The 13608-nt window shown below is 36.1% G+C and overlaps 1 protein-coding gene across 8 annotated transcripts in view; it reads right to left on the bottom strand.

The window, feature by feature from the left end:
- TNRC6B (trinucleotide repeat containing adaptor 6B) overlaps positions 1 to 13608 on the bottom strand; it is a 134669-nt gene that overhangs the window by 106723 nt on the left and 14338 nt on the right. For 7 of the 8 annotated variants that reach the window (XM_074902523.1, XM_074902526.1, XM_074902528.1 and 4 more), the window contains exons 2-3: positions 11729 to 11801; positions 6688 to 6786 (exon numbers count right to left, since the gene is read on the bottom strand). In XM_074902523.1, coding sequence (XP_074758624.1) covers positions 6688 to 6741 — 54 coding nt within the window. In that variant the 5' untranslated portion in view covers positions 6742 to 6786; positions 11729 to 11801. The remainder of the gene's footprint in view (positions 1 to 6687; positions 6787 to 11728; positions 11802 to 13608) is intronic. The other variant, XM_074902525.1, reaches the window with a different exon arrangement.

The following is a 13608-nucleotide window of genomic DNA, read 5'->3' as shown; positions in this document are numbered from 1 at the left end:
ACTCAATTCTGTATTACTAAGTAGTATTATAAGCCCCAGAGATACAGGCATCAAGGTTTTGGATGTTGTGTTAACTACTCAACTAAGATACCTTTTTACTATATTAATTCTAAATCCCACATAATGAAAGCACCAGTTTAACTTTTGCAGTATTGTCAGCATCAAGTAACATCCAGTATTATCAAAAACTGAGTGTAACTTACCCGCAAATGCAGTTAGTACAGGAAAGATACCTCCTGACCGGCAACACTCCCTCCTAACAACACTTCCTCCTGATTTTTAAGCTTCTGTTTATAAATATAAAAACATGTAACTTAACAGATTAAATAAAAAGGCAGACTTATCTTTCTTTAGTCTCAACATATGAAATAAAAGCAAGAGCTTAGATATTTGAGTGTCATACTTTTTAACCTTTTCATCATCTGTGTGACTGCTTCAAGATTTAAAAAAAAATACCACCACAAAAAAAACCCACAGTCAGTGCCAACAGAGTTCTGAAAAGTGATTTAAACAGAAGGCAAATGTTGGTTCACAATCAGACACAAAGATGCAAGAGAAGTAAGAATTAAGCAGGATGAGAACAAGTAGGTAACAATGTAAGGGAAAGATTCATGTTGATGTAAGAACAGGGCAGCAACTGGAAAGAAAATAAAAGAAGGATTAAAAGGTAACCTCAAGAGAGCTTGATAAGTGGCACTGGACAGTGAGACTGAGCAACAGGAGAAGCCTCAATGTTTGTGTCACTGGTTTTGAAAAAGCCACCAGAGTACAGAAAAGTAGCCTAATTTCTATACTACCTATTCAGTTATTATTTCTACAAATACTAAAGAATTTTGAACAAAAATACATTTATCTAACACCATACAATACAGAATCTTTTCCCTTTTCATGTACTTATTAGGAGTTGAGCATTATTAGAAATTCTGTGCAGCTACATTCTTATCACGATTTTGTGTACCTAGATTTTTATCATACAAAGCATTAAAAATGGCAGAACTAGCTATTTATTTCTCTTCCTTTCCCTTCTACAACACTGACTTAAAACCACGATTCATAAACACCTTTCTATAAATTACTTAGGTTAAATTACCTCCCTTCCTGCAAAATCATAGTTTTTTTACTTTCAAAGATGAAGGAAAAACAAGGAAGGGAGGGGGAAATTTTACACAAAAATTTTAATCGCATTTTTTGAGAAAGAAGTCTGCAACATAATCTTAAAACTCCTGACAATACTGAAAGAAAACTAAAAATACTTCAAATCAGGCATAAAATTTTAGATTCCTCCTGCAATATTTTACAGCAAAGAAACAACTGAAAAACAAAGTTTAAGTGTTGTCTGTGCAGTAATCCTTAACAGATGGATGAAAACAGCTGAAATCATCCACAAACAAGAAGCTCAGTGCTTGCTGATATTTTCAGAGTACCACGGCTGTTAAAGGAAAAAGCCTAGTAATCATTAGTGGCAAATTAACTACCACAAAACAGAATTAAAAAAATAAAATAAACTCATAATCCAAAGAACAGTAGAGGGTGTGGGGTTGCAACTAGAAATGCTGTGGTGGTTTGTTTGGCTTTTTTATTTTTTGTGAAGGGATGAAAAGAGACCCTGAATACCCAGACACCCATCCCACAACTATTTATTATAAAGTGAAAGTATACCTCCCTGTATGATATTCACCAGTAAATCATATGGATAAAAGAGACCCAATATTCCTGTCAAATAAGACTTACATATCTGCCAAAAATAACTACATCTTTAAAAACTCTACATTAATTTGAAAAAGCTTACTTCTGTACAGGTTGTTTCCCCTCTTTGTGGCACTATTAATTACTGGAATCAAGAACATGCTATTGACAGGTGCCAGCTGTCTTTACTGTGTTGATGCTTCAACAGAAAGAGTATTTTCTGACAGTCTGACAAGGAAGAAACTGTGAGATCAAACAATGGAACCACTTAAGAGGAAAAACCCTGGCAACAAAACTACCAAGACAGTAAGTTTCTCCAAAAGCAACCTAAGGGGCAGGGAGGGGCAGGAAAGAAGGGGAAAGAGCACGTGCAAAAGACTCTTCTTTGCTGGAAAGCAACCCAATGAATGACAAAAGGATATGCTGCCAATAAACTAAAAGGAAGAACTGTAAAAACTTCTCAAGTATGCAAAATTGAGAAGGATGAGAGCACAACACAAGTATCACAGTATAAAAAAAATTACCAAATGAAATAAAAATGTACACATTAATAACAGTGGGGGAAACAAACATTAAAGCAAGGACTGAGTCCATCAGTAACTTTCCTTAAGCTTAATTACCAAGAATTTGCCACTGAATTTGTGTCATTCATTTGCTTAGCATGAAGGCCAACTTTTGCAGCAGTGCCACCAGCTTTATAGGAACCAAACAAGACTATCACTCTTCATGATGACTGACTGCAGGGTTTAAATTTTCTAAATCACACCTCATGCAGTGTGAATTCGTTTGAAGCACATAAATATTTAGTTTCTGAAGTGACCTGCTCAGCTCTACACGAGGCACGATTTTTTTTTCTTTTTCAAAACCAGAAAGAAATCTCCTTTTCTCTTCAAGGCTTGGTTTTGATATCTCAGAATACTATAGAGTCTAGGATGCTGGAAAATCTGAAACAGTTATAGAACCAAACCAAATTCACAATAAATAAAGCATGATAAATCATTTGTTTTCCACTGTATGACAGAGTCTTCATGTACAGCTTTTTAGGTTATTTTCAGACTGGCGCCATAAGAAAGCTAATACCTGCTGCACCCAGATCTTTATATTCTGGTGTTCACGGTGCCACCATGAAAGATGATCATCCCCGACACCCCAGAATACTTCACTCAAGTATACCTCAATCTACAATAGATTTGGTACTTTTGAGTTATGCCCTTGTGATTCCACAAGAGAAGTAACAAGGCTTCTTCCTCAGTGGCACAGAATACTGACAGCATTAACATACTGCCTCTTCCCATGCTACTGGGCAAAAACATAACAGCAAAGTGAGCAACATGTTTTCTATCAGTTAAATATTCTTTTAACTGAAGACTCTGGAAATAAGTATTGATCTGGAAATAAGTCATGGGATCTGCAGTCTCAGGTAAAAGATTATTATTCTAATCATTGCTTTTCCTGCAATATGTATTAACAGGAACTCCTCTTGCTTGTTTGTGGAGTCAGAGGAGTCAATATACTGAGATATAGAACTTCACGCAGTGAGCCTTCCTCTTTACATAGATAACTTAGGAGCATATCTTTTCATGGTGATAAAGACAAAACACCTTGATATCAATGAGAAATATCTCTAGAAGTTAGTATATTTACTTACTTTCCATCGAGTTCAGTGCATACCTATGTAAAATAAGACAGATCAATTTTCAGCTTGAGGTCACCTTAACGCAGTGTTGGAAGTGATTGTTAGGTGACACTTCAGCAAAGGCCCTTCTTGGCAAAATATAATACAGCATGAAAGGAATTTGGCTACAAAACCTAAACATAGTTTTCCATGACTGCTTGTTCAAGGGCTTTTCAATTTAAATTCAGATGAAGTGGAAACAGGAACATTTTGCAGGAGGCCCAAATGTAGGTTTCCTACCTCCTGTCAAGACCAAAACTGAGTAAGAGAAAATTCTGAACTGTAGAGAAATGTCTACCAAACCCCTGAGTATCTTGCATTTTGAGAAAAAGTATCAGGCACAGCCACAGCAAGGCCATTGACTACTCAACAGAAATGCTTCAAGTGTAGCTGATATCAAGGCATTTCAGAATGTAGGCCTGGGTCTTTGTCTTTTGAACATAAAATTGTTTTTAACTTATATTTCAAACAAACAAAAAAAATATATAAAAATAAATTCTACAATCTTTTCCTCCAGCTCTTGCAACAATAGCTTTAATACTGTTGTTCAAGTCCTGTAAGACTTAAGAAATAATTTTAAGGCAGAAAGCCTGCCCACCTTTATTTCATAAATATTGAGGCAGCCAATAAAAGATGCAACAAATCACCATAAACAGCAATTTCATTCTTTATATCACATGCAAAAATCTTTTTGGCTAGAAACGAATTATTCAGAACAAAGGCTAAAAATGGGGCCTTAATCTGACCTCATATATGATATAATCAAACTTATCATCACTGAAGTAGATGGAATGTGCTTAATCAGCATTTACTAATCTCATAAGACCTATGAGCTGCAGACTCAACTTCTACAATGTTTAAAAGAAGAGCTTCAGAGGAGCTGCTGCCATATGAAGTGTTCCAAGTCCTCCTCAAATGTTCATAGGAAATAAAATGCTAGAAGATGATAGCTTCTTTAGATATCATTTACAGCACAAAAAACATTTCTAGTGAAGGCAAAAGAACAGGTAAATTAAGTTAAATTATGGAATTTTTGAGAACAGAGCATAAACTGAGCAAGGTCCAAACGGACTGCTGGTAGTTAAATATGGGTAAAAAAATACCTAGAAAAACACAAGAAAAGATCCACTAATCTGAATAATAACAATAATGATATATTTAGCTTTTATTTATAGATTAGTGTTTTGGAATGGTAAAAGGAATTAAATGAAAGGTCCAAATGAAATATAAATTAATAGGTAGTTACATTAGTGTCTTTGAAGCACAAAACTAACTTCTTCCAAACAAACTCATATCATCTGTCTGGAGGAATTAAGGGGAGGAAAAAAAAAAAATAGTCCTGACAAAAGGAAAAAACCTAACTACGTCACTGAAGTCTCAAAAAAATATTTCTTAGAAAAACATATCTTTATGAAAATGACTCAACTAGATCACATAAACATTTATAAATGAAGGACATAAATTTAATGATACAACACAATATATTGGAATATACTTTGCCTAGGTTTTCCAGGAGAAATCCTTCAACTGTTATAGCTATAAAACTCTCCTGAGACCAGGAAAGAGAGGATAATCACTTACAGACTAAAGAAACACTGAAAAATACACTTCAGTAAGTAGTCCTCTACACCACAGGATGAGAAGAACTAGATGTAGTCATGAGTTTTTTGCTTAATATATACTGATCCTATACAGCTTTTTACTTAATAACACTGAATACTGGATATATGATTCCGAATCTCTCCAAGATCTCTAAACGATGACTGTTTCAAAGCAACACCGTATACACACTTTGGTATTCAAAGTCAGTCTAAAATATTTGTTTTGAAGTTTAAGCCCACTAAATTTTCTGAATATCTAATGCTGGGGTAGAGATACAGTCTTCACCATTATATCCAGAATTAAGAATGCCAAAGAAAAGCATACTTTCCACTGGATGAAAAAGGTAAGTTTCACAAGAGAATTACTTCAATCTATTTCCTGCCACATAGACAAAAAAAAAAGAAAGCTATATATCCATATATATATACACATACATACAGGCACCTGTGTTTATATACATAAATATGTACACACAGAGAGATTCTCTTTGTTTGGTGAAGTGAGCACCAGTAATCATGCTAATAAAAATCAGTAATTAATTGCACCATCATGTCTCCTCTCATATGTTGTCTATCCCCCACTGAACCATGTAATCACACTCTTGTCAAGAGATGCATTCAACAACCTGAATGGCAGCAGATACATCCACTGATATGTTTTCAACTGTCGGCTCCTAATCTAGCAAACCTTCCTTCAAAGCTATTTTAAATAACACAATTCCTAAAGTACATGCAGGACAATTGCCAAATCCTTTCTCTAACAATTAATCGCCTCCTAACTTGATACCTACAGCTTGAAAAATGTTTTGTATATTAGAGGATGAAACAGTGAGAACATCTCTTGAAAAAACTCCAGCTAGATAACAACAAATTTTAATTTTAGCGAACAAATTTTAATTTTAGCGCTCCAGGTTTGGTTTTTTTTGCTTTTTCAGCCAGTCTCTTACACAAAACTACAAGCAAGCTAACAATGATTCAGATTTTTGTGAAATTTAGGAGCCATATTTTAAACACAGATCAGTTGCAAAGTTAATACTAACACATTGAGATAGTGAGGACTATAAATTTATAAACCTATTGAATAATATGATAATCACTGTGTCATTATGCAAACCAAAGTAATTAGTTATTCACTATCTGCATCTTCAGGAAGTAAGCAAAAAGCAGGACACAATCAACATTATATTGAACAGCACACTTCATAGCCTCTTGTCCCACTAAGGTATGTTGAGAATCAGAGGTGCCTTTAAAAGCAACACACTATCCAGTCTCACAACAAAGCACATGCTGGCAAGTACAAGGAAACAGGAAGCAGAACACCTTGAATATAGGTCAGTCAGTAATCCACAAACACTGACACCTCACCTAAGGGCCCACATGCCTAATTCCTTAAGTCACTTGAGAGGGTGGGTGGGTAAGACAGAAAGCTTGACAAGCCCTTCCAGTTCTAACAAATGGAATACAATCAAGGTTAGTATTTCTTTATAAAAGTCTCCTCTTTCCTTCCTGGGAGTGCCCAAAGACCCATATTCCAATCTTTAGGAGACGGCAAAAAAGTCTGTCTTTCTAAAGGCCTTTATTTTTTAAACATCTCCAGGGTAATAAATATTATTTACTTGCATGCAGGTGTTTATTAAAAATGCCACCAGCAGTCAGCATTCACTCCATGTATTTCCCATTTCAGCCACACAAGCTCTGGTTCCTTCAAAACACAGTGGCATTTACCTCACTGACCTTGGGACTGCCTTCCTCCAGTATTTCTCCCTCATCAGTTTGCATGGGAACAGGATCTGTGCAAAGCTCTGCAGAAATGCAAAATACTGCCTAAAAGATAAAAAAGATAGATATATTTTTTAAAAATATTTTTTTTGCCTTTAACAGTGTTATGCAAGATTGCAGTGCACATAAATAACAATTCTATGCTATGAACTTTAAGGTTCCCATTCTGCACATATTCACTGAATTTATGTGTCTTCACAAACAAGACAACTGTTATTCAGGATAAGACATAACTCTACTTAAGAGAAAAAGAGAACCTAATAGGAATACACTTTCTTTTTCATTTTAAAATATTGCATTGCTGAATATTTAATGTACTCATTGTGTTTACTCATTAAAGCTAAAGTCAGTAAGGAATAATCACACAGACTAGATCTGAGTAATACTTACTTACTAGGAAATAGCTTTTTTTGCAAATATAAGCTTCACAGACTCAGCTTACAGACAATCTAAAGGTTATTAGTTCAAAAAATTGTTAGACTTCCAGCGATCCCACAGTACCTCTGAATTCTTACTTTAGGGAATTCTTCCTTGACTTAATTTTAGAAATGAATACATTCTAGGCTCTAAATGATTCAGGGAACTGATAAAAGTCATTCATCCTTTCAGTTGACATTTCCAGTCTAATCCAGGTCAACAGCTCCCAGTGTTTCCAATATTCAATGCTACTTGGTAACTTATTTTTAAATTTGTTTGACAGTGTCACTGGAGTTCCAACTGAATAAAATCTATACCCCAAAGTCCATTCTTAGAATTGTAAAGTAAGTTACAGAATAATGCAATGCACTTAGGAAGACTTTGGTTGTGAAGTTTAGAATGTCTTCTACTCCAGAGGATAAGATACCTTTCAGAGGTAATGGCTCAAATCAATCAATTTAGGAGATTAAATGGACCAGAATAAATTCAGCAGGAATCTCTTGCTCTCAAAATGCAAGATGTAAGCTATCAGCAGATCTGTAACATTCCAGGTATGGAAACACTCACACTGAGTTAAAAACTCTCTTGAAGTCAAGAGCTGTTGGCCTTTAACAGCTGTCCCTCTCAAGATGCTGTAACTCTTCACCTGCACCAGCATTTAAAAGCCATTTGAAGTCTCTCAATTTCATTTCTGCACCTCAGCTGCAGAGCTGATGACGCTGTCACCTTCACAGCAGCAATCCCAAGCATGGAAACTGACAACTTTGGGACTGCAAACAGTAATGAGGTCAAAAAAGAGAAAGCTTGGAATTGTTCATCTGGATGCACCTCCTTCACTCATGGTTAAAACCTGTTCAACAATGTAAGGCTGTCTGCATCTTCTGTATGTTGTGCACAGGTAGACAACATCTTTCATGGCTATTAAGTTGACACAAGGAATGAAGAACATGCTCTACAAACATAAAGGGCCTGAAGCTACAAAATGTTACATACAACTTATTAAATCTTATAAAACCAACAAGTTCTTATGTTCGGGAATATATATTCTCATGTAAAGCATAAAATCTGTAAAGACTTACAGCACAGTAATTTCCTTTTCTGGGGAAAGAGGATAAAACAGAACTCTCACCCAAATCCCCGCAAATATCCTGCCTGCAGCATATAATCAAAAAACATAGGTATCAAATGCAAAGCAAGAATTGTACCATGCACCTATGCCAAGATCCCCCTGCATGTAAGCAGTATGTGTCACTGCCGGGCTATCTCACGCTGTGGAGCAGGCTGGGGGGGGGGGGGGGGGGGGGGGGGGCACAGGCCGAGCAGTCCCTGTCCATGGTACTTTCCATGCAAAGCTCCTGAAACCCACTCCAGGGCTTCTGGGGCTGGGAGCTGCTGAGCATGAATTTTGCAGTACCAGATTCAAGTAACTGGGAATCTCCACAGATTTTTAGACAAATAGTCAGATGTCTAATAGCCAAAACAGCTTTGGCCAGACGAATTGCTGTGGCACTAAACTGACTTCAAATCAGAGAAAGAAGCAAGACTGAACTTGAGCAACAGAAGCATTAAAGAAAGATTGTAAAATAAAACAAGACAAGTCAGTTCAGGCCAAGACCATTGCAAGGATGGGTCACTGTTCATCCAGAGTGCTGGAAGAACTCAAATATGAACCTCTGAAAAACTGCCATATCCCTATATCCTTCACTATCACCAGTTTTTGTGTATTAGTCCTGGAAGAAGACAAAAACTACCAAGCAGTGCATCTCAAAGAAAAAAAAAGTCAGCAGAACTAGGAAATAAAAAAAAATAAATGGAAAGGCTACAAGAACAGAGATAAGCAAGATCTCCCACAGAGGACAGATTAAATACATTGGAACTATCCATAGCTCAAAGATCAAAGTAGGAAACAGAAAAACAGAGAGAGATCTATTAAAAAGCAAATGTAAAGGGGAAGTTTATTCACTTACTCTTCATTTATCCTGTATTTTATGTTTTATCAGCTTTAATGTTCTAAACATGTATCATACTATTTCATACAATGTTCAGAGTGAACTCACTCATGTGGGACGTAAGAAAGTGGAAGGGGGAAAAAAGAAGTCACAAGGGGAAAGGAAAAATCCACCAAAACAATCTTGTAGCTGGTATAGGAAGATCCTAAGCCACAGACTGCAAAAAGTTTTGATGAACACTACCCTTCTGTGGTATTTTTTTCCCCGTTGCATTTGCTTCTGGCTTCTTTCAGGAGACAAAACATCAGGCAACAAAGTACAAGTCAAATTCAACACTATCATTTTTATGTTCTTTCTACATAATGAATCCTTGATTCCCATGGTCACTGGCACAAGAATGCTGCATTTCGAAGTTTATTTCTTGCCAAAAGCAGGTATTTGCAGATTCCTGAATCCATGGGAAACCACCTCTGTGGCAGCCTTTTGTAGCAATCACTTACAACTGAGGATGATTTCTCAGCCAACAAAGTCACTGCGTAGTGTCAGCATGAGAAGAAATAATGTCATTATTCCATGTTGTTGACACTGCCTCTTCAGCTCAACAGCTTCTGAGCAGAGGGCTGAATGTCACACACAGGGTAACTTATTCTGTACACAGAGGATAGACAGGCAATCAGAATTTGTACTGGAGTCCTACAGGACTGGAAAAAATGCCAAACACCAAAGGGCCTTTATTTACTTATTTCCAATATTTATGTGATATACTGGGTTCCCAGGGGATAAAAATACATGAAGTTTATAGACGGTCTATTTAGATCTTCAGATCAAATGTCTACCAACAAAGTCACTCTTGGAAAAGGTCAAAAGTAAGATAATCATCTTCTTCCGTTCTTGCATATACCCACCAAAAGTACTTCAGATGGGACTGGAATCACCCAATGTTTTTATTTACCTGATATTTTCTAGAAAAGTTAACCAACTTCAGCTTGAGTGAGGACTCCAAGGAAGGTCTAACAAATAGCAATGCACAGGTATGTCTGCATATGATGCAGCAGATGCATGTCAGAAGTTAGGAACAATTTTTATTTAACTCTTTTAGATGTCATACAATGATGAGAATCTATTTGCAAAGGTAAAACCACTCACTAATATGAACTAGCTGCAGTTCTTACAAACTGTAATACCTACTACAATATTGTTCCATCATAAAACAATATGGCTTTGGGACAATCCAGTGATATTTAGTCCTATTTATGTTCCATCTCATTCTGCAGCAAAGATGCACACATTTCATTCCGTGTCATCAGGGTGACGGATACAGCTATCAGTCATAAATTCAGTGTAAGCAGAACAGTGCAGAGCACCTTATGGACACTATCTCATCACTGTGGCATTCTAGCACACCAGCAGGTAAAATCCAAGCCAAATTTCCATATACTTATAAATCCCTGAAAAATCAAATGTCAGTGAACAAGGTACTTCCTCAGGTCTCATTATACCCCAGGTAGAAAGGTCCACCATTCAGAAACACAAGGATCTCATTAGCGAGAGAGAGCTGGAATCCAAATATCTTCAAATTTGCTGTTCATCAAACAAGCATCACTGGAACTAAGCACCTTATCCAATACATGGGTCTTTCATAAAGGGAACACTTTTTTTTTCTGACTGCCAGCAGCAATCAAATATGGACTAAAGAGGAAAACTGTTCTTCAATTGATACAAAAGAAAAAAATTATTGCAAGCTTCTGAAGAGTGAAGCTGCAAGAAAAGCACTTACTAATGTAAAAACAATTGTGGTTCCTGTGAATTCCCAAGTCTAAATTGGATATGGCCCCCTGGAAAACCCCTGAAGGGCAGGAAGGCTGTGCAAACTGTCACCATTACAGACACTAAGCAGAAATTTAAGATAGGTCCCAAACTCTCGCATAAGAACACAAAGCAAAAGAGGCACACAAGTGCTCTTCAAAGATGGTGATCTTGTATACATGGCACACTTGAAAAATGGGAGTTAGAACAAGGCAATACTGTACTAAACTATGTCTTAAATGAGATTGCGTTTATTCAACACAATTGTATTGGTACATGATTGCAGTCATTCTCTATCTAGGTACACAGACAAAGTGTTAATTTTTAACAGGTGGTGTAGACATATATAGCTAATTGCTACAGCCTTACATTATATCGAGTTTGTTAAGAATGTACAAAACCAACATAAAATTTAATATATGGGAAAAGGACAGAATATTTTTTGTCATTTTCAATGTGAGTTGAGAGGTACTGAGATAAAAGCAAGAGCTTCCAGAAGATATACAAAACTCGAATGTAACTTCATTGCTTGAAGGAATTAATCACATCCTGGTTCCAGTGACTTTAAAATTTCATCATAAATTCATTAATTTTCAAAGAAAATGATCATATGCATCAACATTAGCTGACAAAAACAAATTGCATCAGATAGTTACAGAAAAAAAACTTCACACCCAAACCCACAGGAAATAACACGCTGGAAAGTGTAAGAAAACAGTTACATATCCTGTAGTTGGTTAAGAACTACTATAGGCTAATGTTCTTCTCACCTCCAACTTTCAAGAACACAATACTAAACTTCAGTTGATTTTTACCTTTGACAGTTTCCAAGGGCTGCCAAAGCCCACAAGGATCCGTCCTGGCTACATTCAGTGCAAAAACGAAACCCTAAAAGGAGACAAAAAAAAAAATAAATTAAAAGGTCAGCCAACTGTGGGCATTAATAGATAAAAAACATACAAAATCAAATGTCAATTGTCTCCAAAGCTCACAATCCTTACTCCCAAAGCATTAGAAAAAGCCATATTCATCTTAATAAAATCATGTCGGGTAAACAAAAAAAATTGTAAACACAAAAGAATCCTCTTGCTTGCTCGCTCCCTCCCTCCCCCCATTATTTATGCAGTATTGGGGAGATAGGGGAAAAGAGCTACAGTTTGAGTTAGTTCACAAGAGAAGCACCATTCTCCTCACTATTCTTCTGCTTCAACTGCCACCCCAGTCTAGGAAATTATTCTTCAAAGGCAAGAAATTTACATATTGCAAGAAGCATTTACTTTCTAAGCCTTAGGCTCAAACTGAGGCTCGAGTTTTAGCAAATTTAGGCTTTTACAGAATAAAGTTGCATTACTTCTGGAAATGCATCTTTAACTACATCAGAGAAAAAATGTTAAAAACATAATACTGTTTATTGCTTACACATGTTTATTACTCACCCATCACCAAACAAATTTGACCAACAATCAGTTTTGAGAAAAAAAAAGAATCTGGGTCCCACTAAACCATTTAAGAGGTCCCTTACACCTGTATCTATAGTATTTAGTCTTCTGGATGATTAGCTTGCTCTAAATCTTTACTACATACTATAGGTATGAGCATGACACTGAAGTCTATCGATGTACCTTGCACAGTGCCGCATGACAGAAATCTGAAACCAAAATTGAACAGGAAATTCCCCTTCCAAGAACTGTCACCTGTCAGATTTGCTATTGGAACCACTTAAAAAAGAAAAAAAAACACACCCAAACAAAAACAAAACCAAAGCAAAAAACCCCAAAACCAACCAACCAAAAAAAAAACCCAACCAAAACCAGCTAACATTTCCTCAAAGGTATATTGGCAATGTAACCTCATAAAATGAATGCCATCACTTTAACTAGGCATTGCAAATTCTATACACGCTGCAAATGTTATTTGTTTGACAGCGTTACACTTCTGTCATTATTAATCATCATATTATCCTTTTCATAACAGTTTTTAACTGTTTGCTTACTACGTCTAGTTACAAAACTGAACTATTTGTTTTTCATCCAGAAATGAACATGTAGTCAAAGCACTATAAAAGAAGATGTGCAACATGCTCGGTCTTTCCAATCACTCTGAAGTAGTTTTCCAAGCGAAAAATCAACATTAAATACATCACGATCCTAATATTATGATGCCCTGAAAGTATTAGCAACATAAGTCCACATCTAAATTGAGAAAGTTTTTACCAGGCAAGGCCTTTTACATCATTTTTAGAAACTAAGGCTCTGGAGACAGAAGTCTAATAAAACTCAAGCTCTTTATGACTTTTACAATAAGTGAATGCATACCCTGGAATTAGAAGCCATAACATTTACTATTTCATAATATTTCCTCCACTGAAAAAAAATAAGCACTGTTCTCATCTTAGCAAACTAAGAAAGTTGCATTTACCTGGCTTCACTAGGCAATAGGAGATTAGGGGAATACTTCTACTACTGAAATATATTGAAAATAATATGCAGAGGCAGGAGTAATCCACTCTTGTCTGTAAATTTTCAATTTTCTCTATTAATTTCTAAAACTCTAGGAAATAAAGAAAAATTGATTCCCTGGTGGAATATTAAACTATCATCCATCTCCCTAAAACATCTCAGAAATATCCAGCCATGCTATTTAATATACTATTATTAATCTACGCGATATTTTATAGGTGGAGTCAAAGGCTGTT

The sequence above is a fragment of the Athene noctua genome, chromosome 3 (assembly GCF_965140245.1).
Source record: "Athene noctua chromosome 3, bAthNoc1.hap1.1, whole genome shotgun sequence".
NCBI lineage: Eukaryota > Metazoa > Chordata > Aves > Strigiformes > Strigidae > Athene > Athene noctua.
The sequence above is the reverse complement of the archived record's forward strand: the minus strand, read 5'-3'. Positions and strand labels throughout refer to the sequence as shown.